This window comes from Agelaius phoeniceus, chromosome 9, assembly GCF_051311805.1.
Source record: "Agelaius phoeniceus isolate bAgePho1 chromosome 9, bAgePho1.hap1, whole genome shotgun sequence".
NCBI classification, from domain to species: domain Eukaryota; kingdom Metazoa; phylum Chordata; class Aves; order Passeriformes; family Icteridae; genus Agelaius; species Agelaius phoeniceus.
Window position 1 is genome coordinate 18,649,579 of NC_135273.1, and position 27,470 is coordinate 18,677,048.

The following is a 27,470-nucleotide window of genomic DNA, read 5'->3' on the forward strand; positions in this document are numbered from 1 at the left end:
CTGAAGCAGAGAATCCATAAGCATATCTCGTGATGTGCTCAGCAGTCCAAGGGGCACAAGGCACTTTGCAGCTGGACTTGGCAGAACAGAAAAAGGCACAGCCAGCAGCAACTTCCAACTTTAGCTGGTTTTAATTGCTCACTTCCTCTGTATTTGAAGGTTGCTGCCTCACCTGTGGGCAGAGTCCCTCATACTGAAAGGGCTACCAAAGTATCATTTGATTAGTTACCATCAGACACTAATTAATCCAGTACAGAGCCTCAGCTCTAACTGTACCACAAGTAAAGCATTCCTGAGGTAGTTTTAATTTAGCTTGTTATGCATATCTATCACTAAAGATTCACAAGAGCCAGAGACCAGGCAGGCCAAGTGCCTGACCACAAAGAAATGAGGAGCTGGGTTTGATCACAGAGCAATGATGAAAGTCAGATGAGCAAAAGTGCAGCCCAGCCCCTCCCAGCACAGTATCATGCAGCTGCTGCTGCAGCAGCACAGAGGAAGATGATCAGTGAGATAACAGGGCTGGCAGCATGTAGTGTTTGTTTGCTTGATGAAATACTCGAGAACAGTGTTAGTGGTCTTGGTGTCAAAGTGCCAAGTGTGCAGTATATCTCCTATGGCTTTATTTCTCTGGGCAAGTTGGAGTCTGGAGGAAGCACAGACAGCAATTCTATTCATAATGTCAGCATCTTCATGGTAGCAGGTGCTTGGTGTACTCAGGGTGGGGAGTGTGAAGTAGGATGTTTAGAGGGCTTTCTGCAAATGGGGAACTGGTTGTTATGCACAGTTCTGATCTGCAGACATGCTGGCATTTGGTGTTACACACAGTAATACAAAGACAGCAGGGTGTTTCAAAAGCTCAGAGGAATACAGGGAATAAAGTATGGGCACATACATGGGTCTAGCCCTGAGGAAAATGTGAGCTGTACACAGATTTGCACATTTGCTGTATAGAATGGGGGTGCAGTAAGGTGTGAGTCACCATTCCTGGGAGTGTTCAAAAAACATGCGGTTATGGCACTTAAGGACATGGTTTAATGATGAATTTGAGTGGACTTGATGATCCTAAAGGTCTTTTCCAAGCTTGACATTTCTATGGTGCTATGATAGAGTGAGTAACTTTGGATGATGAAGAGAGTGGGATATCTGCAGTGCGTAGTGTGTTGTGTCAGTGTAGTGTGAGTGTAAGGAGCACACAGAAGAGTAGGTGTGCCTGCACACTGGGGTGGTTTGGGGGTGAGGTTACAGAGCAGTTTAAGATGAAATCCTGTAAATGTAGAGGTGGTGAGGCACACGGGACTGTGCTGACATCAGCCGTGCCTGGCAGGATCAGGAATACTGTGTGGAGAGCACTGTGCTGCAGAGCCGAGAGCTCTGGATGCTGTGTAGAGTTGTGAAACAGTGGAAGGTTATCAAGAGGAAAGCAGAGCGTGGAGGGCTCTGTAAATCGTGCTGCCCTGGAGCTGCTGCACAGCGGGAGGGCAGGGGCACGGACTGAGTGCAGGGCGAGGGCAGGGCTGGAATTCGGGTGAGGGGCAGCTGTGCCAGGGCTGGGGCTCGGGGCAGGGCTGGAATTCGGGTGAGGGGTGCTGTGCCAGGGCTGGGGCTCAGGGCAGGGCTGGAATTCCGGGTGAGGGGTGCTGTGCCAGGACAGGGGCTCGGGGCAGGGCTGGAATTCCGGGTGAGGGGCAGCTGTGCCAGGGCTGGGGCTCGGGGCAGGGCTGGAATTCCGGGTGAGGGGCAGCTGTGCCAGGGCTGGGGCTCGGGGCAGGGCTGGAATTCGGGTGAGGGGTGCTGTGCCAGGGCTGGGGCTCGGGGCAGGGCTGGAATTCGGGTGAGGGGCAGCTGTGCCCGGGCTGGGGCTCAGGGCAGGGCTGGAATTCGGGTGAGGGGTGCTGTGCCAGGGCTGGGGCTCGGGGCAGGGCTGGAATTCGGGTGAGGGGCAGCTGTGCCAGGGCTGGGGCTCAGGGCAGGGCTGGAATTCCGGGTGAGGGGCAGCTGTGCCAGGGCTGGGGCTCGGGGCAGGGCTGGAATTCGGGTGAGGGGTGCTGTGCCAGGACACGGCGCCGGCCGGAGGCGGCACAGGCGGGATGGGGTCGGTGTGCGGGGCCGGGCCGGGCCGGGGAAGGGGCGGGCAGCGCCGAGCCGCCCCGTGCGGTGGCGGAGGAGGCGGCGGCGCTGGGCAGGGTCCGGGCGAAGGCAGGAGCGCGGCTCAGCAGCTCCGGTGGGGCCGTGCCGAGCCGAGCCGAGCCGCGGGGACCGGACCATGCCGTCCTACACCGTGACGGTGGCCACGGGCAGCCAGTGGTTCGCGGGCACCGACGACTACGTGTACCTGACCCTGCAGGGCACGGACGGCTGCAGCGAGAGGCACCTCCTGGACAAGCCCTTCTACAACGACTTCGAGCGCGGCGCGGTGAGTCCCGGGCGCTGCCGGCCCGCACCGGCACCACCGCGCCTTGCCCCGCGGAGCCCCGGAGCGGGCAGCAGCCCCGGCACCTCGGCCGAACCCCGCGCAGCGCCCCGAGGGGCCGGGCGGGGCTGGGCTGTCTTTAAGCGCTTGACTCCGGGTGCCGGTGCTCCGGAGCGGGACACCGGGGTACCCGCTGCCCTCCCCGGCCGCCCGGCATCCGCATCCCTGCCCTAGGGATGGAGCTGCGGTCAGTCAGACCTTGGGAAAGACGGGGCTCTTTGGTTCTGACTTACGATGGGCTTTCAGATCTCCTCGCACTTTCTTCACAAATACTAAAAAAACATAGTGAGTTTCTTGTTGATAGGTGATTTTTAGGGTCAGTATTTATTAATAGTCAGAGCACTGTTATCTCCAAAGAATTAAACAAAGAACTAAGAGCATCTAGTGGAAAGTAAAATGCCTGCCAAGAGAAATGTGTAGGGCAGCGTCAAAGAAAGTTGAAAAACAGCATGAATGTGTGAGGATGAAGTTGTGGCTGGGTTATCAGCTGTGCTCTTCTTCTTAGACCAGATTTCTGCTGTTAGCTGTGCCCTGTCCTCTCTGTGGTCCTATCACCGTGTTTCAACTATCCAAATGTAATTGCTTATACTCAGAGCATTGGTTTTGAATGGCATTTATTTGCTTATTGTCCACTCTGGAAATAATAGATTTTTATTTCCCTCTTTTTCCAAAATGTGTATTTTACCTGGAAACAAAATTCACAGTTTCTAGAAGGTCTGATGAGATAGAAACAACTTTGAAAGTTTTAAAAAGATATTCAGAAGTTTGGAAGTTAGACCTCCCACCCCATGTACGAGTGAGTCTTCAGTGTCATGGTACTGCTTTGCCTTGAGGTATGGTTTTTCAACCATGCGGTTCACAGCCTGAATTAGGTTTTGAGTAGGTGTTGATGGCATGTGTGGTTGTGGTCCCCAGATATTTACCAGCCACTGCTACTGAAGTGAATTTTCTTTCACGATTAAACATTCATTAGCTTAGGACATTGTTACCTGAATCTCCCCAGTGGACATCCAGTCATTGTTTCTCTCTTATCTGCTGAATAGTCACATACTTTAGGCAAAACTGAAGAACATTAGCAAGAGAGGTTGGAGGAGACCTCAGGCTGTCCTGCAAATCCAGGGTTAGGGCACTTTCTCCCAGGAGGGCTGAGCCCTGCCCAGCTCAGGAGACAACCACCAGGGTTTTACTGACCAGGCAGTTTGCTCTCGATCCTGGCTGCAAAAGAGGGTTTCAGGTGGCTCTGATAGAGAGCCTGGCAGTACTCTGAGCATTGGGCTGCATCCTGTCACAGGGAGAAAATGCCATGATGGAGCATTCAGTGTCTGCCCAGCAGCAACAGGAGAGCTGCTGTGGGAGCAGATCCAGCAGAAGCAGAGATATATCCACTAGGTGATATGGTGGGTGAAATACTAGGTGACATAGAGGTGTGGGTTAGCAGCAGTCAGTTTTTCAGCATGTATTTGTTGTGGACCATCAGAGTAAGTCTGTGTTCTGTAAAGTGTCTGGCTCACTTGCAGTACAATGTGCTGCTGGTTTTGGTAGCACATTTTTGGTTTTGAGGATGTTTTCTTGGGGAATGCAGCATCTTTTTCCAGGCACCTGTTCAGGTTATCGTGTGCCCAAAACACTGTGTCTTAATAGTATGTTATGCAAGGGAAAGAAGGAAAGAAAAGAAAAATACCAGTACAGAACCAGAAAACTAAAACTGAAGAAGGCCAGAAGACTTTGAGTTTGGTTGGTTTGCAAAATATAGCAATTGTTTTCACAGTTCTGCCTTTATGAAAAGTGAAAGTGTTTCTTTCAATACCATCTTTTTTTTTTTTTCTGCAAAGCAATTCAATTGTTAATCCTTTTCTAAAACAAAAACAGTTTTTAGTGGATGAGCAGAATTTTGCAGCATTATTTTGTAATTGTTGTCTACTTTCCAGGTTTGGGGTTTTTTCCCTAAATGTTGTGCCAGGCTCTGTAGTTCCATTCTCCTCATAATGTCTTAATTTGCATTATTGCAAATTGGGCATTACTATATGTGATTAAACAGGGCATGGGCAAGATCTGAGTAGGAGATTTGCATGGCAAATGTTGACTGAGGGAAAAGTATGTGGAAAACCCTGAAGGAATTTGCACAATGGCAGCTCAGATGTAGTTTTTTGACTCACTTCAAGCCCTGGACACAGGCAATGTTGAAAGTCATAGTTTCTTTTCTTTGCAAAGTGTCTTTTGAGTAAATTCCTCTGGTGCTGAGTGATTTCAAAGTTAATGGTATCCCTCAGTTCTCTCTTTCCTTCCTGTTCCCCTTTCATCTGCTTTTTTGCTTTTGTTGAAAGAAAAATACTAACATGTATTTCCAGAAAGGAAATGCAGCTATTTGCACTTAGAGTTTTATGCTTATACAAAGAGGAGTTGTCTGTGCCATCCTTTTTCCAATATAAGAATGGCCAGTAGGAATCTCTCCTCAAAAAGAGACTCAGGTTTTGCATGAGATTAAATTGCTTGAACAGCATGGTACAGGAGTTTGGACAGTGCAATAGTCTTTATTACTTCTGTTCTCTCACTCTACCCTCAAACTGTATAAAAGCTCCCTGTATCTCTGGTTTGCCATACAGCCACCCTGGTGTTTATCAAGGGACCTCATACAACAAATGGCATAGAAACCTTGAGCAACCAAGTGTCAGTTCTTACCTGCACCTTGTACATTCTCTGTAACCTGACGTGCCTTTATCTATTAGCAAAATTGTCATCTGAGGTGAGCCCATGGCAGTGCTGGCTTGGAGGCAGCAGAAGCTGTGTGAGGTACCAGGAGGGAGCCTTCCCTTTCAGAACTGCCGTTAAAATTGGAAGTGTGAAGGTCATAAAAAGATTAAAACCCTCCAGGGTCATTTTAGGTTAATTTCATGTCCTTCTTGCATTACACCAACAGTAACTACTTTAGGGCTCTGGTAATATAGGCATGTAGGCTGTTACCAGAGGAATGAGTTTCTTTTGAAAGTTGGCTGTCAATGTGACATTTCTATCAACTCCTTGGATCGGATTCATATAACTCTTTACTTTAAATCTTATGTGTACATATCTCTGGGTGTGACGTTGTGCTTAAATTCCTTTCTACATCTGAGCCTTACAAACATAAAATGTACAATTGTCCAAATTTTAGCTGTATAAACATAAAATCTACCATTGTCCTCATTTTAAAAAGGGAGAACTGAAGAAGACCAGGAAGCAAAAGACAAAGTGGATTTTGGTGATCTGGATACTGTCCTTAGTCTGAAGCAAACATAACTAACACAAAAAGGTCTTTAAAATTCCCAGTCCAATGTTCTAATCTCTTTTGCATCTTTCCACTCCAGTTGCATGAGTAGATGTGCCCTAGCAGTACCTCCTTCAGCTCTTGCTAGGAGAGTAGTGAATGGTTTCATTGGCCTGCATGTTTTTCTAAGACTTGCACACATTTCAAGGAATAATACTCTTTTTAGGTTGCATCCAAAAATGTTTCTCCATTTCTGGAGTGTTTTGCATGTTATTGTTTGTTCTTTATTTCATCTTTCTGTTGCACTGCAGTCTAATAGTAGGTCTTCCTTTTTTTCACCCACCAGAAGCTGGAAAGCTGTGTGAGAAAGACTAGGTATGCCTGGGCAGTGCTGGGGTGCTTTCTGCATATGCAGTGCATCACTGGCTGTATTCTGCTCTGCAGGTTGACTCCTATGATGTGACTGTGGAAGAAGACCTTGGAGAAATTCAGCTAATAAAAATTGAGAAACGAAAATACTGGTACCAGGATGACTGGTACCTCAAGTACATCACTGTTAAAACACCAGTGGGTGACTACCTGGAGTTCCCCTGTTACCGCTGGATTACAGACGAAAAGGAGGTTGTCCTTCGAGATGGAAGAGGTGAGAGCTATTAGAAACCAGATTTCCTGCAGAACACCTGGAATTCTTCCATCTCTCCTTCCCATTTCTCCACATACCTCCCAGTCTTCTGCCTTCGATGAAGATCCTCTGCCAGTCCCCTGCTGCATCCTAGAGAGTGGCTTTCCCTCCTAGGAATGCTTTCTGAGCAGCCTGTTGGGCACTGGTAGTTGGGTTGGATATTTTGGGAAGCACATACAAGGAAGAGTCCTAATGCTGGCTTGTTACAGTGGTCTTGAATTTGAAGGTTGACCCTAATGCCAAATTTTTTACTGCTCCACATCTCCATTGCTGGAAGCCCTTTTGATCCAATTAGAATTAGTGTTCCCTCTTTGTTTCATTCTAAGCTCCTAAGTGGCCCATGATTAATTGCCTGTAAATTGTCTTGTTTTCATGAGAATGAAAGAAAACCCCAAAGTTGCTCAGCAGGTGCCAACTGAAACAGCAGCTTACTTTTCATTCATTCTCTTTGCATGCTGTCAAGTCCAGGACAAGGCAGGGTGATGGATTGGACTGCTCCAAGTAATGGTGACCAACTGAGAAAGGTGTTTTTAAGTGTCTCTGACACCTACTTGCTGTGACCAGGGTTTGGGCAGACATTTGTCACTGATGTTTGCCTGTTCCTCTCTCTGGTACCTGGGGTAGGTTGGCTACTGTAGTGTTCTGCAGCATGAGTGCTTGAAAACAGCTGAAACAAGGGTGAGGTGGTAGGAAATAAATGTTTATATTCCCCCTCCATTTTTGGCCACTCCTGGCTGGGGCATTTTGTGTTTGAAGTCTTTTGTCCTATAATGACAACTATGTGTCAGTTTATTTTTGGTGTTTCCATTTTTCATAATTTGCTTTATAACAACTGTACCACTTCCAAGGAAGGCAGCTTTGTGTGACTTTCAGAGTATGGTGAGGCAAAGGACAAAAGCAAGTGAAACTTTCTTGGTAACTTGGACACAACCATGGAAACCATTAGCCATGTACATTATCAGCTGTAGTACCTCTGATATTACCAGCCCGAACCCCAAACAAGCTTTTGTCATGAAACTTCTACTGGTTTTATCTGCCTCCACATTTGTGTATGTAAAGTGAGTCTCGTACCTTGCCCTTTCTCTGATCACTAAGGAAGTCTCTTAGAGCAAAATGTGTGGAACAGAAGTGTCATTGTTTTTTCTTTCTGTTCTCATGACTGGAAGATGTGATTATTTCCCCAAGCTGGCTGGGGAGAGCATTGCTCAAGGGGAGAAGCTTGGAGATGTTTCCTGCACATGTCATTTAGCAGAGAAGATGATCTCAAGTAATGTTGTGGTTTCTCTTATTGATGGAAAGTCCCTTAGATACTGAACTGTAAAATTAGTTCCCAAGACTCTCTTCAGACCCTTTAACACTAGATATGTACAGCAAATGTCTACATTAGAAAACCAAGATGATATACAGTTGAGACTGATATTCCTCGTTTGAGCTAATTTTCCCTTGGAAGCACCAAGTCAGGAGCTTGTCTTCTTCCACAGATTCTCTAAGGACCTGTGTGTCCACTGAAAAGTACTAAATTGGATCATGTAAGCATTTCCCACAAAAACTTTGTAAAGGTATAGATCAGAATTTTGAAGGTTTGAAAACTTTGCTGTCCTTCTCAACACTTGGGCAGTGATAGGTAGAGGAGCCTGATAACCCTGTCTCTTTTTCCTGTTACAGCAAAGCTGCCCCGAGATGACAAGACTCAGATCCTCAAGCAGCACAGGCGCAAAGAGCTCGAATCCCGTCAGAAAATGTACCGGTGAGTTTGCCACTGCTCCAGGGTCTGTCCTCAGCAGGCCACAGTCTGGCAGAGTATATTCCCATTACCACATGCCTCTAATTACTCAGCTGCTGGATAAGAGAAAGCCTAAGTTACCATGTTGGCATATCTGGTTTTTACTTAGATGGAATCCATTGTACAGTGACGATCACCCTGATGCAAGTGGCATCATGGATACTTGTGCCTCAGATAAGCCAATCTGTGAGACTTCCATGGAAATTCAAGTGATACAGCCTCTGTGTGGGCCCTCTGGCACACTGTAGTGCTTTCAAGGAAAATCTTCAGGGAAGATTTGAAGGCATATTTCATTTGTCTCTTACAAGCGGTACTACAGTTTTTGGAACATGATCGGAACATGTCAGCTTTTCCCAGAGCTTTTTGGCTGCTGCACCAAGCTAGCTTGAGTTGTTTCCTGCACCAGGGTGCAGTGCAAACCTGGCCCTGTTTGAGTGAACTGGAATGTGCTAACAGAACACAATTGTGATGTATAAAAATCTCACATATGTGTATTTTACATATATGTTTCATATATATATATATATATATATATATATATATATATATATATGTACACACACGTATGTATTATATATCACATACATATTATGCTGCCATAGACATTTTTTTCTAGTCAGTGTCATGATGAGAAAATTCTGTCTTTTCTCAGAGGGTAACTCCAGAAGGCATTAGACATTGCCTTTTGCTAGAGATGTGCTCTGTTAAAATAACAAAAGTTTCTTGCACTTGTATCTCTTTATTGGGAGAGCAGGGCAAAGGGTCTATTCAGAATTGATGGAGTGAGGCTTGGTGTATGTATTATTTATTTCATTTGAACAAGAAAGGCTGTTCCCTACAAATTACAGGAAATAGAGCAGAGGAAAATATGGTTCAAAAAGAGGTGTGCCACAAAATTTTATTTACATATGCAAGAAGGAAGGCAAAACCATTTGTAATTTCAGGGAAATAGCTACTAAAAATTCTGATGCGTAGCTGATAATACACAGTGCAGTCTTCGTGTGGCAGGCAGTTTGGAAATACCATTGAAACAGTATTGTTTACAATTCACTTTCTTTTGTTTTGAAATAAAAATGGGGCAAAGAATGTGTGCCATGGCCATTCGGAGGTTGAACAGTTGAATCAAGACTCCTGGAGAGGGCCTTTTGAAGGAATCTAAATACATGCCTGTGTAGTTTTAGCTGCTGTATCTCAGTTCTGCAGAAGTGCAGTCCCAAGAATGAGCATGGATTGGGCAGCTGTCTCTCTGTTCCCTGCCCTCAGAACACATTTGAAGCTGCTGCCAGTTTCAATCAAATGTGGCAAGTGTGTCAAAATATCACAGATATTAAGTTACTTCAAGTTTTGTGAAGGTAGGTGGCCAAGTAGATGCCTTCCAGTCTGCTTCAGGATTCTGTGGGGTACTGCTAGGTGTTGATGTGGTGTAAATCACTTATTTTGGCCTAAGTGAGTCTGACACAAAATTCTTTTATAGCAGTGAGCCTCCAAAACAGTAGAGGTCAGGACACAGCTCTCATGCTGATAAAGTTTTACGGTTAATCAAACCTCTCTTATTTTCTCAGCTGGAAGGAGTGGCATCCAGGCTTTCCCCTGAGCATCGATGCCCATTCTCACAGTGAACTGCCTCGTGACATCCAGTTTGACAATGAGAAGGGAATTGACTTCATTCTGAACTACACGAAAGCGTAAGTGTTTGTGGGACTTCAGAGTCTGCAGAATCTCTTTTGGGGCAGGATAAGGATCTGGCCACCTTTTGGGTTTCATTGAATCTCAGAATCGGATTATTTTCTCCAAGTGCGGGATCAGCAGTCAAAGTATGAAAGTAGGAATTGAAAGGATTTGTTGGTTTGGGTTTTTTTTTTTTTTTTAGTTATCAATATTTATATTTTTCACACTGGGAACTGACTGAGCCTCTGCATTCTTGTTAGCCATGGTTTTGGCTGTAGGCAGATGGAGACACTGGTGAACACTGGTGGAAACATCAGCAGCTCTACAGGCACCTGAGACCTTGAGCATCTCACTCAGTTCTCAGCATTGCCCCCTGGAGATACCTTTCTCCTCTGACTGTTGGTGATAATTGAATTTTCTGGTGACATACACAAAGGTTGTTATCAATGCACCCTTGACATCCTGCTGGAGAAAATCTCTTCAGAGCAGCCCATCAGTTATCCACACCTGAGTGTAATCTGCTTGGGGCAGCCAAGTCACTGTACACCCACTTGCACATATCATGTCATTGAGGAAAACACTGGATGGCCATTGGATGAGCCTGAATAATCAATCCTGCAGAGCTCTGGAATATCACAGTGTCAATGAGGCAGATGGGACCTCTCTGACCCATGAGTCTCCTTCTGTGCTGTCTCAAGTGCCCAGGTCATACAACACTGTCTCAGATATCCCACCACACTATCAGGTGGTGGAATAGTCTGACATGAGACAAGAGTTGTCCTTACATGTCAGAGCATTCTGGGTACTTTATTTATTCATTTAAGCAGCTGAATTCCGCTACCAGCACAGAGTCAAATCAGCATGGTGTTAGCCAGTGCAAAGCAGCTGTTCCCCAGCTCAGATAGAAGATCTGAGTGATGCAGGAGCAGCAGCACCTGAATGCCAGAGATGAGAGGATTGCCACTCGGAGACATAAGCAGTTTGGAGGCTGCAATCCCCTTCCCGCAATCCCATCCTCCCCATCCATCCCATCCCATCCTGCCAGGCTGTGGCATGTTGTCAGAGGGCTTGAGCCACTGCCAAGTGAAACTTGGAAGTGACTCAACAGAGTGCAGGGACATCTATCTTTGTCATTGGCTGTAAGGGGCCCTCCCCATGAAATAGGAACCTGAAACTGTGTTGCTGACAGCCAGCCATTCTGGATAACTGATACGACACAAAACAGATTTTCTAAGCAATGGCAAAGCTTCTTGTCTGGCACATTTGGCTGAAAAATTTAGACCTATGTTTCTGGTCAAGTGAGTTGTGAAAATCTTTGGAGAAGAGTTTGATAGGCCTTATCTAGCTATCCTGATGTGCTTTGGGAGCTTGGAACAACTGTTTGCAGGAATGGAGTGGAGAAACATGGGGGAAGGCATGGGGCTTGACTTCAGTTTGAGTGCAGTAGGAAGGATGGCAGAGAGGTATGTCTGAAACCCAAAGGCAAAGTGTAGCAGTGGGCAAGGAGAACTTTTAAGGGAATATGTGAGTGCTGGGAGAGTTATATGAGACATAGGAAGATGTGGAAGAGGGGAGGGGAAAGCCCTTTTTCTTGGGAAATGTAAAAATGAACTTGGAGGGAGATAAATCTCAGATATTCTTTATGCTGTTGCAAGGTTGGATTTTTGGATGCTATTGGCAGTGGATAACTCTATAAGTTTAAAGGATTAATTGTGTGTAGGTGGAGATAATCCTGAAGGTGCCTGGTGCTGACGTGACCTACACTATCTAGCAAATGGAAACTCTCAGCCTGGATTCTGTGCCAGAAATGCAGGCTTGTGTAGCTATTTTGGACCAGTGTTGCATTTGGGCAGATTAAGTTCTACAAGCAACGCTGACTTTTTTCTCCTTGCTCTGGTTTCTAGTGTGTGCCAGAAACTTCCAAGTACTTGATTTCTTGAGGAAAACATATTTTTGTTTCCTGAGTCCTTTGGAAGTTTTTGTACAGTGATTCTGTGTCCCTGTTGGGTGTGAGAAGACCTCTGGAGACGCCATCACCTGTTCTAGCCTAGACAGTTGTGTGACTTTTACTTCCAAACATGCCTCCAGGCACCTCTTACCCTTGACTGCCATCTGCAGCAGCAGAAGGAGCCCATTCTACATGCACCCCATCTGGGCTTAGTGCAGAAGCAGCTCCTCTGTTTTGTCTGCATTGTGGTCATGCTGGTCTAGAGCCCTCCTTCCAGAAAGCCACTGGCTGTTTCTCCAGGCTTTTCGTCCTCTCCAGCCAGTTCTGGTCCAGTCTTTTCTATATGTTTGATGATTATAAATCCAGCCTCCTGGATTGAAATATTATATATTATTTAAATCCAGCCTCCTAGCATTCTCCTCAAATTCTTTTTGCAGCACTGTGACTTTACTTTGTTGTCTGCCCTGCATATCTTCGTGTGCTGTGTGTGCTTTTATTTGTGTGTTTGAAGCATTAGTGGGAAGCCAGCTTTCTTTTTCAAGTTCATTATTTGCCTTCTACTCAAAGCAAATGATTTCCATCTAATAGCAGCAGTTTAGCCTTTATGCAATAATTTAGGACTCGTCATTTCATATAAAGGGAACTTGCTTGGCTGTGCTGTGTTTGCTGAATTAGCAGATGAAGTCAGACATTTCTGGCTCCCAGCCCGCTGTGTTCATGTGATGTGTGCAACTAAGAGCCTTGGTTTCTGAGGTTAGATGTGAGCATCAAGTTTATCCAGCAGCTCAAGTAAATAGAAAGCTCTCAAAAACTGAGGCCTCACACTTTTGGGATGCAGTCTGGCCTTTGTTGTGTAGATACTTACAGTACCTGTTGTTTTTTTTAGGAATAGTGGCTGCCCGATCCTGGGTAATCTTCTGACTTTGTGCTCCTGTCTGAGTCTCTTTGTGTCACCACATCACTGTCTGAATTGGTGTTAGTAGTGCCCTCAGCACTCTTAGCTGATGTTAACCACTGACAATGTGTGAAGCACTAGCTTTGCTGACTACAGTTTTTAGAGTTCCTAAAGCACTACTAACCCTACTGCCACTGTAGGCTGCTGAGAACAATTCTAGAATGGAGTTCTGTAAATGCAAGAGCAGAAGTTGGGCTCTTGATGTGCCTTTCAGCCTTGTGTGTAAAGGTACAGCCTGCAATATTAATTCCATAGGGTGGCTACTCCCACATTCCACTACTAAAGTTTATTGTGTTTAGATAAAAACACTGAAAATAATAGGAGTGGATATTGAGAAAACTGGAGATTATTTTTTTCCAGATATGTTTTGTTTGGTTTATTTTTAGGATGGAAAATCTTTATGTCAACCGTTTCATGCACATGTTCCAGTCTTCCTGGAGTGATTTTGCAGATTTTGAGAGGATTTTTGTCAGAATCAGCAACACAATCTCTGGTGAGTTTATCAGCATTTGCTCATGTTTGCGTCACAGAGTGACTAATTAGTTGTCTTGTTTGATCATCTGATTAGGATAGATGTGGCTGACCTGCTCTTCTGCTCTCCAATAAATAAACTGTATTCTCTGAAGTTTTACTATTCTTCAGGCTGCCTAGGGATCAATTCACAGAAATAAGAGCAATTATGCTTTTCTTGGGTATAAACCCAAGCACACAAGGTGGCAGAAGTATTAAAAATTAATTGCACTATTTTGTTACATTTAATAAGGTTGCTTCCAAAAGTACTTATAACACAAGAATTAGATATGATCTACAATTAATTTCATTGCTAACATTTCCATACTCATGAGGAAAGCTCCAATTCTGTGACATTTAAACATTAGGCATCAGTCTCAGTTATGTTAATACAAATCTCAGTTTGCTTTTTTGCAAGCCTTGGCAGACACAGGGAGAAGGTGTTTCAAGGCAATTTTAAGTCATGCAGCTTCTGTCCAAGGTGCTGAGTAATTTTTTCTTGATGTAGACTTCAGATACAGCAGCAGATCCATTAGGCAGTTGATAGAGATCATGTAAATGTCATTATATATAAACTTATCTTTTTTATGCTTTATTAAAAAGCATTGTGAGTTTTAAGACTTTTTTAAAATTATCACTGCATTCCCTTGGGGCCTATATTTTTAATATTTTTACCTTTTTTAGAAAAATTAATTGCTTTCAGAAAAACTCCTGCCTTGTTTAAAACTAGCCAGTAGTGGAAAACTTCACTACCTTTATTTTTCCCTTGAAGACATCAATGGGGCTTTTCAAATTAGCTGAAGTGACAACATGACATTACAAAACAGAACACTGCAACTATAGAAAATATCCAGTAGTACTACATATCTAATAATGAAAAGATGGAGTATCCAAAACTAGAATTTTATTGAGATGTTAATCTGGGTTTATATCAGCAATTGAAAAATAAATAGAGGGAAAACAAGTCAAACAAGCAAAACAGCAAATGAGGAGTTTTACTGAGTCAGAGTCCTAACCCTCCCCCAAATTTCCTTCACCCAGCTCTAGCCTAAAAGAACTGCTCCAGCCACTGCTGTTCTTTTCCTACACACATTGATGTGCATTTCCCTTCTCCTGCTTGTGCCACCTGTTTTTTAACTAATCCCTCTGTACTGCATGCCCTGTGAATTTGAAGAGGGGGATTGGAAGACCTGAGAAGGTGGTTTACAGATGAAGAGAGTATTCTTCATAAAAGTGAAATATTTTATTCCTCATTTCTTCTACATAAAGATAAACAAATTATCATCAATTTCATAATTCTCAGTGTGAGAAGCAAGAATTAAATTCTCCATTTAACTTCAGTGATATTTCTTAAGTCTGTCACATTTTGAATCCTTTTCTTGCTGCTTTCTGTATTCAAAGTGGCAGTGCAGTATAACAAAAAGGTGAGGGGGAAAGGAGGAATCCTACAATGCAGTAGGTATTGATGTTGCACAGACATTGATGCTGTAGGCTTGCTTTTCCTTTAGAATATGTGATGCAACACTGGAGGGAAGATTTTATGTTTGGCTACCAGTTCCTGAATGGATGCAATCCTGTGCTGATCCGGAGATGCACAGAGATACCCAAGAAGCTGCCTGTGACCATGGATATGGTAGAATGCAGTCTGGAGAGGAACCTGACACTGGAGGAGGAAGTGAAGGTATGGCTCTGGGTCAGGCTGGGCTCCACCTGTTCCTTCTCACATCCCCTAATCTCCAGAGTCTGTTCTTACTGCCTTCAGCCACATCTCCTTTCTTCAGGATGTGTGATAGGTCATGGCAAAGATGCTTGTCTCTGCAGGCTGGCAGTGCTCCTGCTGGCTTTTCTCCTGCTGCCCTGCAGCTGCAGGCCATGCCTGTCTCCAGGTCCAGTGGAAGAGCTGTAAGCTGCAGATGAACAGTCCTTTGCCACTGGTTTTCTCTGAAAGGTTAGGGATTGACTGAATGCCTCAGAGGGGAAAGGTGCCTCTTCCTTTCCTGGCAGGGTCATTCCCACTAACATGCTGAAGAAGGGTTGACAAGGGTGGTTCCTTGCTTTTGTTTGTACAATTAACACAAGGTTCTCTTCAGCTGGCAGGGTGGAACTTGCTTGTGTGTCACTGCATGAGTACCAAATACATAGATGCTTTTTGCTGAAAGGCTCACTGCCAGACTCTGCAGACACAAGTCAGATAGTTTGTGCAATGGTTCTTGCTGTCTCAATGCCATCATTCTTGAGCTGCCATGAGCAAGAGCCGGCCAGGGGTAGCTTGTAACCACCAGGCTCATATCAGTCTCTGCCAAGACTTCCCATTCCTTTGTTCCAAGCTGCTTGCATATCATTAAAACACATCATGCTTCTCTTTTGCTTTTTTGGTTAGGTTTTTTTTTTTTTCCCCACAGCAAGGCAACATTTTCATTGTGGACTATGAGCTGCTTGATGGTGTGGATGCCAATAAAACAGACCCGTGCACAATACAGTACTTGGCTGCACCCATCTGTCTGCTGTATAAGAATCTGGAGAAAAAAATTGTACCCATTGCAATCCAGGTGGGCTTGCTCTCAGGGTCAGCTGTTTGTTGTCTCATTTTAAACATGAAGGACTTGGGGTTTCATGTTCTTTCTATATCTTTCAGCTTGGTCAAAAGCCTGGACCAGACAATCCCATCTTCCTTCCTTCAGATGCCACCTATGACTGGCTGCTAGCTAAAATTTGGGTCCGCTCATCTGATTTCCACATCCACCAGACAGTGACCCACCTCTTACGGACACACTTGGTCTCAGAGGTGTTCAGCATAGCCATGTTCCGGCAGCTGCCTGCTGTGCATCCCCTCTTCAAGGTTAGTCCTGGCAGGAAGGGAGGGTCTCTGTGGGGTGGGATGGTTATCACACCACTTGCACAAACCAAAAGGAAGTTCTGGTGATCGTTCAGCTGAAATAGTTTAACTGGCTGCTCTTCAGGATAAGATACGGCTAAACCACCAGGACTTCAATCTTTACATCTGGCTGCTGTTGAATTCAAATTGAGAATTTTCCTTCTTTCATTGTTTGTTTCATTTCCCAGCTCTTAGTGCCACATATGCGGTTCACAATAGCCATCAATACCAAAGCCCGAGAACAGCTTATCTGTGAATGTGGCCTTTTTGACAAGGTGGGTAAACTCCTTGTGAATCTTCAGTGTTCATGTCAGTTCATCCTTATCCATGGTTCTTTGCTCTTCATGGTTCCATATGTACATATCCTGTAATCATCACATTTTGCTTTGTTCCCTGACCTTTCTATTAAAGGGCAAACATAAGTAATGGCACCTGAGAAACATGCACACGGAGCCAATGCCTTGTTGTGCTAAAGATGTTCTCTTTTACCTCTAAGTAGCCAAATCAGAACTGGCCAATGTCAGTCAGTATCTTGCTCATTGCTGATGTGCCTTTGGCTTATAATATAGGAGTGCATATAAATTCCTGCATATATATCCACATAGTTAAGCCCCCAGCTTCTTTTAAATACTCAGTTATTCATCTGTGAGCAAGGGGATTTGTGATTGTAAATGGAAATCTTCATCACAGAAAGACACATAGGTAAGACAGATTTCTGAGACCACAAAAAGTGTGTTAGGATTGCAGACTGTCTTCTTGAGTTGCCATAAGCAGCAGACCTGCTAGGATTGAATCTCAGCTTCATCTGAGTCACTGAAATGTAGCTGTATGTCATACCTTTATCAATGGTTTGGGTGAGGGCTGGCATGCATCCTCAATAAGTTCACAGGTGACACCAAGCTCCCTGGGAGAAATGGAATGCCACATCTAGGAACTGCATCGGCCCGGCACACAGCAGTCTCTGTGGCAACATGCTAGGAGTGTGCTATGAAGTTTGGGGAGGCTTCTGAAACCCTTTCAAAGAGGGAGCCTGTGTTTCAGGACACCTCTGTCCTTGTTGCACCACTGGCACCAGGCCAAAAATAGCTTCCTTGCTTCACAGTTTTTCACCCGAGCAGAAAAGAGGGGTTAAATCCAGACACCTTTCCTTGTTGTCTGTACTCCACTTTGCATCCCTTTAAACAGAAGTGTCATGTCCATACCCCATGCATGTGGGATGAATGTGTGGGTAAAACCTGCCAGCAAAGATCTGGAGTTCCAGAATTTGTTGGTTCTGATGCAGATGAACAACAAGCTAGAGGACAGTAAATGTAAGGTCACAACTACAACAACACTGTATCATATGCTAGAAAAGCAACTTTTGGGAACTCTTGCACAGTGATTATCTGAAGAGTTTTGCAGTGCTGTCTTGGCACAAAGGGAACACAATCTCCTACTGTTCCCATCTTGCTGTTCTTCCTGCAGGCAAATGCTACGGGTGGAGGAGGACATGTACAAATGGTGCAGAAAGCAATGAAGGATCTGACCTACAGTTCCCTCTGCTTCCCTGAGGAGATCAAAGCTAAAGGAATGGACAGCAAAGAGGATATCCCCTACTACTATTACCGGGATGATGGCATTAAGGTCTGGGAGGCTATAAAGAGGTAAAAGACCATAGTTCTAGATATTGGCTAATAAAGTCACAGGGACACAGACCTCACTTTGATCTTGATGGCACCTTGTAAACAATATCTGGGCTGGTTAGTCACATAGTGCCTTTTCCATCCAGTATATCTTATCTGAGGAAAAATACTTAGTCACGCACACACTCTTAAAAGACTGGTAATTCCTGCTTTTTTCAGTGCTATTTCCTTGCATTCTGTACTTCAGAGGACCTTTTACAAATACGTACTCTTCTACAGAATTTCACAGAAATTTACTGAGTTGGAATTTAGCCTGCAAAAGGAATTTAGTTATTCTTTTTTTAGCTATGCACAAGCCAAGAGAGGACTCAGTTCTCTGAGCCAGCCACATGAGCTCATCAAGGTTCTTGTGGACTGAAAATATAAGCTTGGCATCCATGATGGTTCTCTTTTGAAACTCCGTAAATTAGGTATAAACTGGTTGGAATAAAACCTTTCTTAAAAGGCCTTAAAATTTTGAAGTCTGAGTTTAATCAGGAAGGGCAGCAATTTTGAATAAGGAGAGGTACTGCAAGGCTGCTCGACCACACAATCATGGCTTCTTTTCAGATCTGAAACACTGCTTTGCATGATTTATATGGATCTTATTCTGCAGTGGCATTTAATTTAACAAACAACGTATTTTTGCATGGCATAAGTTGCTTACCAAATATGCAGCTGTTTCTGATCACATGACTTTTGAAAAGCATGCTCATTAAAAATCAGATCTTTTGTGTACCCAAAGTAGGAGTTTTATGTTGCAAGGATAATGTTGGAAGTTCTGGGGACATCTTTGTCTGCTATGTTTTCTCTGTGTTTTTACAAGGGCTTATCTTGCAATATTTCCTGCAATTGTGAGTGCCCATTTGAGAGAAAAGGAAGTTGTTACTTTGCTGTGGTTGTTTTCTTCATGAGGTCCTTTTTTTTTTTTCTGTCCTCCTACTCTTTTCCATGTTTTCTTTGTGGATTGAGATATGCCTTTCAAATACCAGGTTAATACTTAGTCAACTCAATTCAGTTTGAGTGTTTGTGGGTGTTGACCTTGCTGGAGGGTGATGTTACACTGCCTCAAGCTTGGCTGGGAACTGTGAATCATTTGTCCTGACCCATGAGCCCATGGCCATGCATGTGTCTGCTCACCAGGAATCTCCTACACTCTGCAGGGCTATCAGTCTTCACTTTTCTGATGAAATAATTTCTACCTCCAGCATTACTTCACATGTTGTAGAAGGCTTAGGCCTGAGGAAGCTGATAAGGTTGTTCCCACAGAAACCATGAGTCTCACATAGCAAATTTGTAAATCCTCTAGTCCTCTTCCTGTTTCTGATCTAAATGCAGATAGATACACCAACCCAAAGATATTTCAGCCCAAAAGGTCTCACCCACACTTCATATGCTAATTTCTGTTTGTATGGAAGGGGGTCTGAAATACTGCCATTTTTTGAGAGGAGGATCCCCTTCCTGTATCACCTGGCACCAGTGCCAAATGCATGGAGACAGAACTCATGGAGAGCAGCTTTCTCTCTGCATGTTGCTAAGTTTTTGTTTTCTTTTCATTTCCTCTGGGAGCTAAAATTACTTAAACTTTTGATGTTTATTCAGTTATTTGTCTGCCTCGATGACAGCTCTTGATTGGCTGATAGGAACCACATTGACAGATTTGTAAAAGTCTCCAAATTGCAATAAATGTATAAATTTCTATTTTATTAAAGGATAAATCTCTGTTGGGTAACAATTCTTCAGTCAGCTTCTACAGTCAAGTGTTTCACCCTATGGGTTGCTGTCAAAATATTTAGCAAGAGATTCAGCAGGGTACCTGCAGAGCTAACAGAATATCTCAGCACAGCTCCATTAACCAGTCATTCAGTCATGAACTGCTGTTCTTCAGGAAATCAGGATTTCCTATTTTCACTGCTTTCAAAACTGCTTGTGTTATCTCAGTGTTTTAAGAGCCTGTCTTTCAGAGGTGAGCTAGCCTGGGAAGCTTTCCTAGGAAGAGGCATCTTGAGAAGAGGAACTGAACAGGAAGGTGTCTGCTGTGAACAGTGGGCTGTTCTGTATAGGAACAGTGGGCTATTTCCTGTATAGGAAATAGCTCTAGACCTCTTCTTCCCAGGAGAAGTTTCCTGGACCACTTAAGTATTTCACAAAAAGGATATCCAATGGGAGGGGTCAACTCTTGGCATTCAGGGGCAGCTTTGGAGAGTCCCACACACAGGGAATGGTACTGGTATCACAGTGTGGGAACCCCACTGCCCAGTGTGGGAGCCATGCGGATATGCAAGAGAGAGTCTGTATGGAGAGAGGAGAGGAGGTAGATGTGATGACAGAGGTCTGTGCAGGAGCAAATCCTCAAATAAGAGAATAAAGTGCACAGGATTTTTCAGGGGTTGCAGTGTGGTCCAGGATCTTGTTGGGGGAAGAAGTGATGCTGCAGTCCTAAATGAATTTAAGTTGCCTTTGTTAATTCCCACTGCTTGTAGGAAGAAGATAGGAGGGTTTTGAGACCTTCTCTTGTCCTTTTCTGTTTAGCATCTGCAAGGTCAGAAGATCATCTTCTGGAATGGCAGACTTGCATTCTCCTTTCATTTTGTTTGTTTGTTCCTGTCTGCAGTTTTGCAGAGGATGTAATTCACATCTACTATGAGAGCGATGAGGTGGTGTGTGAGGATGTGGAGCTGCAGGCCTTTGTCAAAGACATTTATGTCTATGGAATGAGGGGTGTGAAAGCCTCAGGTAAGGTGGGATGGCCCAGCTGGGTCTGCAGCTTGTGCAGTCCCTGCTGGCAGCAGTGCTGAGGGCACAGCACAAGACCTGCTCTCTTCTTGGGCTGAAGGAGCTGGGTTTTGTTGTGAGACCCTGGCCCAGGCATCTCTCAGGAGACACAGATTCTCATAATGAGCTTGAGCAGCTCGTGTAATCTCTCTACAAAGGGGACAGGGCCTTTGATTTTGTCTGCTCATGCTTTAAGCACTGGGGCAGTGTCTGTGCGTGTTACAGCCACCAGGCAGACTGATGGACATCAAGGAGCAGTAAGGCCCCTTGAATCATCTCCTCCAAACCTCACACCAAATAAGAACATGTAATAATCTCCCAGGGGTATATTGCTGCATTTCACATTTGTCCAGCATTTGTGTCATCATTGAACTTTTCTACTCTCTTCAAAAACAGATACTCATCATTTCCATGAAATGTTTTCCTTTGCTCTGTCTCTTCTCACTGCCTCTCTTTTCTTGCAAACCATTACTTGGCCATGACAGCTCTCATCTATAACATGGCTCAATTTGCCTACCTGAGTAAATACTCCCCTGTTGTTCCCTAAACATGTTGCTTTTCTCTTCCACACACATTTTTTCCAAGCAGATTTTCAGGAATTTATAGAGGTGGCTGGGGATTCTTCCTATTGTCCTGTCTGATTTAAATCTGTCAGCACCTGTTGGCCAGTGACCTAGGGCAGATGGCTCTGGTGTTGCATGCACATTGGAGTGCCAGATGTCCAGGCAAAAGTGTGATGTTTCCAATCATTATGTTCTGGAGGATAAAACGCTTCTGGGTTCTATCTGCCTGGACAAGCAAAGGTTCATTTTTGTTTTTCTAGCTGTCTCTTAGCAAAAGCTTAGAAATGTTCCTCCTGGTAAGGACTTCATGCTTGACCTAAGCATCCTGATATGAGAGAAGTCCTGAGCCTTCCAGGGCTCCAGCTGGGGTGGGGTGCTACAAGCACCACTGGTGGAAGGACTGCCACTACAGATGGGAAACCTACCAGGCCTGCAGAATCTCTTTCTGCACTGCTGCTGCTCCAAGGGTTGTATCATAGAGAATGGAGATTTGGCAGGGTCTTTAAAGTATGAGAGGCTAAATGAGGGAGGCTGTGGCTCCTGTTTCTTCCCTGGGAGGGCTGCTGTGACTGGGAGAATGCCAAACTCCTTTAAAGATGAGCACAGTGTACTTAGAATAGCAGGACACAGGTGGGGATGCTGCATCCTCTCCTCTTTGGGCTTGGTGGCTGGCCAGAGCTACCTCTTCCCTCTTGCAGGCTGAGTTCTGCATCAGGTTGGTGATGGAGATAGGAAGCAGCTGGCACAGGCAGCCTGGGCAGGGGCAGCTTGAATACTGGGACCAGTGGTGACGTTGGGCTGGGACAGGGGTACAGTGATACAGAGCTGGGGTTACTTCACTTGCAAACTATTTCCCTAGCCCCTGACTACTCTGGTTTTTCTTTGTATAACTCTGATTATTCTCCTTCAAAGACAGCTTAATGCAACTATTTCTGTTCCTCATTCTGTTTGTTTTTCAGAAGTTCTCATTTCCTCACTTCCCATTTCAGCAAATCAACTCTCCCTGCACTCTTTCTTGCAATACACTTGATTGCTGTACCTCAGACCTTTATAAATACAAGCACATGGTCGCTTCCTCCTTGGCATGAACCTTCCCTGCTCGCACTGCAGACTGAAGAAAAATGGAGCAACTGAGGTCCCTGCCCTGGGGACTCTGGGAGTTCCTTGCTGCAGGGTAGGTAGGACAGGAACACTGGTTTTTAAAGGCATAATTATACTTTTTCTTTCCCTTATGGAACACCACCTACTTTGCAAACAGTGGTGATGCCTCAGAGACTTGTATGAAGCAAGGCTGTTTTTACAGCTGCACAGCCAAGGCACAGAGAGGTGAGGAGCTCCTGTTGGACCACACAGCAAGACCCACAGAATGCCCTGCTCTTCAGACACTGCTGTATGCCCCTCTGACCCATGGGTTCTCATTACTGCTGGGTGGCAGGGTTACTTCATTGCTGGGTCAAGCTTTTCTTCTCCTTCATTTAGGGTTCCCTAAGATGATCAGGACACGAGAGACACTGGCAGAATATCTGACAGTGATCATGTTCACTGCATCGGCTCAACACGCAGCTGTGAATTTTGGTCAGGTAGGAACCTGTGGGAGGACTGTTCTTCTTCCTGGGCTGGCAGGTACATCTAACAGGGCAGGGTCTGAGAAGCATGTTTTAGTAGATGTACAGAATTTCATTGCTTTTTTTTCTGGTCAAAATAACTGCAGAGCCATCTACAAATCCCTGTGAAGACTGTGGAAACTGAAGTAATTTGGAAGCTGAGAAAGGCATTTCAAGTCCTACATATGTACCAAAGATCAGATTAGGCGTTCTAACTCATATATTTTAGTTTTGTTGATTTTATTATGGGAATAATTTCTTTAAGAATTTAAATGGCATTACTGCTCATTTCTTGAGTTTACAAACCAAGTGGCAACTTTGAGCTTCCTCTGTGATGTTTGATGTGTCACATACTGATAACCTGTGTTATCCCTGCCTGCCTTGACTGACATATATCTGCCCTGAATCTATAGTAACAACCTGCCTTTCAAATGCTGTTTCTTTCAACATCAAGGCATTTTGGAAAGCAGATTTAACAGCCAGAAGCAAATCACTTTGTCAGTCGCAGAGCTTTTTCACTGGGTGCTGGTCAGTCACTGGAGCAGGCTCCCCAGGAAAGTGGTCACAGTTGCAAGCCTGTCAGAGTTCAAGGAGCATTTCAACGATGCTCTTAGTCTGATGGTTTAATTTTAGGTAGTTCTGCAAGGATCAGGGAGCTGGACTAGATGATCCTTATAGGTCCCTTCCAACTTGAGATATTCTATGATTTTATGAGGTTTGATTTGGGGTTTTTTTTGCATGTTCTCACTTCAGGCATAGGTGGTCTCTGAGATATCATCTCAGAGACAAGCAGAGAGACCATCTTTCTTATGGTGGTTATTCCCAAATACCCTACATCACTTTTTATGCTGACCCTCCTGTTCACCCCTGCAGCTCAGGAGCCCTGGAGAAGGTCTGGAATCTGGTGTCTAATGAACTCACACTATTGCTGTGACATGTCCATAATCAGGGACCTCTGCAATTGTTCCCTTCTAACTTATCTTTAGAACTGATTGAGACTACTCCCAGTGCCCCCCTCAGAAAATCCTGTCTGTTCAAGTACCACCAAGAAACCATCTCTTAATTTGTCGTACAGAGGATATGCAGCCCATCAGTAAAAGCATCTTCAGCCATGGAAGCAAAAGGCAGAGAGGGCCGAGGGGAGGAGGAGGTGGCTGTGGGCTTCCCCTCAGGCAGAGCAGGGGCAGAGAAGGTAATGAAAAAGTGCTAGGGATAGAAAGGGTTCTGGTAACTGCAGCATCTTAGATGATGGCAAAACTCGGGGTCATATCTGAGGCAAAATGAGTCATCAGCATCTCACTGCTCTGAACCAGGCCAGAAGTGACTATGAGTTCCCAGTCTGCTGCTCACCATGGCCATATCCGCGTGCCATAGTCCATATTTCTTGATGAACCAGCATGCTTAATCTCTGTTAGTATCTGAGCACGTGGGCATTCACTGTGGGCATGTTCTTGGAGGAAATTTAGCATAAAAGAGAAGCTGGAGTAAAGGCAATCGCCTCAGGTTATCAGAAGGGAACTTTGTTTAATAAAATATTTAAGGCCTTAGCCAATCTGCTGAATTTGGGCTGTGTGGCACATGCCTGTGGTTAGCAGAATAAATTCTCCCATTTAGATTACCCAACTCAACTCCTGAGCAAAACAGTAGGGACTTCCTTGTCACCTCCAGCTCTTCTCTAGAACTTTTCTGTCATTAGTATCTTCTCTTTCTGAGGGGCTCCTATTACAGAAGCAAACTCCCTGCTGGCAAACTCCTGATTTTCTTTGGTGTGTTCCTAAGCACCGGCCACTGCTGGTTCTCACTGTGGTCTCCTGCTCTTTGTGCAGTATGACTGGTGCTCCTGGATTCCCAACGCCCCACCAACAATGCGCTGCCCTCCCCCAACAGAAAAGGGCACAGTCACCATCGAGCAGATTGTGGAGAGTCTGCCAGACAGGGGACGTTCTTGTTGGCATCTTGGAGCTGTCTGGGCCTTGAGCCAATTCCAGGACAAAGAAGTAAGTCAACCTCCCTGCTCTAGGTGCTGGAGATGTGAGACCATGAGGGCCACGGCAAGACAGCACAGACTCATGAGACTGTTCAGCTGCCCTGTGCTTGACTTGGCCATTTTCATCTTTCTGTGGAGATGTGTCAGTGCTGTGGGTTTGCCTGTGTTCTGCCAGATGCAAACCAGCTCTGAGAAAGAAGTTGTATTTTTACTCTGAGGCTGTCTCAGCTATAATCAAAGTTCTTAAGCTTGAGCATGGCATTGCTTGAAAAGGATGTTGGTGTGGGAGGCAGAGGGCTGCAGAGGCATAAGGGTTGTCCCTGTAGTGCTGGGGAAGAAGGTACAGCAGTGCTGTGTCCCCATGTCCTGTTCCTTTGGAAAATCTGCTCCTGTGCCATGTGCACTACAGCTGTGGCTCGTGCCTGGCAAGTGAGGAGTGAAAACAAAACAAGCCTACAGAAGGCTTTGCAGGCATGTAAAGCCATGCCTGGTCTGTAGCCATTTCCCTCATGTAAAATGAGGTTGTAGGTACCTGGTTGTTTCACGCCACGGGCTCTGGAGAATGTGTTTTGAAATCCTTAAATAGAAGATGATGGACAGTGGGTACTTTAAATTCAGTTTCTCTGTAAGAAGAAAGCAGTACTAGCAGAGAAGCTTGTACTATGGGAAATAGTGCCCAAAGTGCCCAAAGCAATGCCAGTGTGCATCTTGGCAGTGCACTTTTCAGAGCACCCTTAGAGTCCAAGCTGACTAAAGCAACTGTTGTATTGAACTCTGAACAGCAGTCTGAAGTCAACAGAAACTTCCACTGTCACTGAATGAAGTAGTCATTTTCCTTTTAAGCCTCTGGCTGGGAATTCCCCTCTATCCTTTTTTCTAGCAGCATAAATGTTTGGGTGGCTATACGGAGATCTGGCATAGGAAGCTCGTCGGACTGGCCTCTTCCTGAATAAAAGTGCATGGTTTTCAGTGGATGAGGTCTCTTCAGGTCAAGGAGTGCCATATAGACCCCTAAACCAGCACCACAGAATGATGCAGGGATGGAAAGAAGCAGCCAGCAATAGAGGGAAGGTGTAGGCTAACTTAAATATTGATAATACTATTTCAATAGAGGCATTTGTGAGCAGAGGCTCTGGGTGGTGTCCTGCCAAAGGGTATAATATTGAAAACTAATTGCCTTTGCTTTCTCAAAGTGTGGTTTCTTGGTGTTTTCCAATCAGCTGTTTCTGGGCATGTACCCAGATGAACACTTCGTGGAGAAGCCAGTGAAAGAGGCTATGGCAAAATTCCGCAAGAATCTGGATGAGATTGTCAGCACCATCACCGAGCGCAACAAGAACAAGAAGCTCCCCTACTACTACCTCTCCCCAGATCGTATTCCCAACAGTGTTGCTGTTTGAGCACATAGCCAGGAGAGTTTGAAGGCCTGTAAAGCTAATGATGTTTTTCTGTTATATGCTTCTTCAATTAGCTTTTCAGAAATGGGTAAGAAACCCATCCTCTCCATCAGAGCTTGCTTAAGTCTATTTGAACTTTCAAAATAAATTTGGTTATGACCAATCTTGCAAACGAAATCTAACTGACAACCCTCTAGGTCAAATTTGGTACAAATTTATTTTTCCAGGATTTTTAAACTAATCTTAGAAGCAATAGACATGTTATCTTTCCCTCTCCTTGTCAAAACAATGTAATCACAGATTCACTTAGTGGAAATAGTATCTTGAGCAATAAGCAAGTCACATTTTAAAATCCTTCCTGTTTTTAATAGGTGACACTGGTGACATAAAAAATATAACATTTAAAGTTTATGCATTGCTTTGAATCTGATTAATGTGAAGTATTTTCACTACCATCATGAATATCCTAACAGAATGAAAGTAGAAGCAGGAAAGTTTTTTTACATAGCTGATGGGGTTTTATTGCTTTCTTACCAAGTTCATGTGAAATGACATCTCATAGGAGATGAAAATTTTGTACCTTCTTAAATCTAAGTATTTTTTTACATGAAACTAGGAGGGTTTGTTTTAGCCCCTGCCAGCAGAGTTTGATGTCATTCACATGTAGGGACAAATGTTCTCCTTAAGGCAGTGTCAGCAAGTACAGACCTATGCTCAGTTTGTTTCATTGCTGAGGCTGTGGGGTTTGTGGACAGATTCTTCTGTTTTGTGGGGAATGAAGAGGCTACTTTGGATAATGGAAAAAATTGTGGAGAAGGCTAAACTGACAGCTTCTAAGAGGAATCTAAGATTTGGCCAATTAAGCATAACTGGCATGTTCCATCTTAGTAATTAACCACTGAGTTTTGTCTGTTTTGTGTAGAGGTGTTTATGTTCAAACACTTGGACTCTGGTAAAAGTTGAGAAAGCCACTGAAAAAAAAACCAAAATTGAGGTTTGTGAAATTTAAGTTGTGGTTTTGCTGATTAGAATTTGGGTTTATTTTTCTGAGAATTTGTTCCTTGTACTTGATCTGCCAGCATGCAGTGTGTTTTCTCAATAGATAAGAAAGTTCCTTGTGCTAATAAAACAAAACTGAACATCTAACTTCTATTTCCTAATTCAGCATCTAATACTATATGTCTCGAAAACCTTGTAGGAATAAACAAAATGTGCTGTGTAGAGAAATGAAGCTTATGTAATTGAGAAATACAGTTATTTTTATGTAATTGAGAAATACAGTTATTTCTATAATTCATGTGTAATTTGGAAAATAGTACTACTAAAATATACACCCTTTCATATGAAA

At 44.3% G+C, this 27,470-nt stretch overlaps 1 protein-coding gene across 2 annotated transcripts; it reads left to right on the forward strand.

The window, feature by feature from the left end:
- Positions 1-2,152: 2,152 nt before the first annotated feature.
- On the forward strand, positions 2,153-27,470 carry ALOX5 (arachidonate 5-lipoxygenase). Of its 2 annotated transcripts, XM_054637231.2 has the most exons (14): positions 2,153-2,416; positions 6,159-6,357; positions 8,062-8,143; positions 9,742-9,864; positions 13,137-13,243; positions 14,769-14,941; positions 15,663-15,809; positions 15,896-16,099; positions 16,324-16,410; positions 17,600-17,778; positions 20,411-20,532; positions 22,614-22,714; positions 24,565-24,735; positions 25,946-27,470. In XM_054637231.2, exons 1-14 carry the CDS (start codon positions 2,267-2,269, stop codon positions 26,123-26,125), a joined length of 2,025 nt encoding a protein of 674 aa, XP_054493206.1. In that variant the 5' UTR covers positions 2,153-2,266; the 3' UTR covers positions 26,126-27,470. The 2 variants fall into 2 exon arrangements, with proteins under 2 accessions (XP_054493206.1, XP_077039244.1); XM_077183129.1 differs by lacking the exons at positions 22,614-22,714; positions 24,565-24,735; positions 25,946-27,470 and adding an exon at positions 22,094-22,419.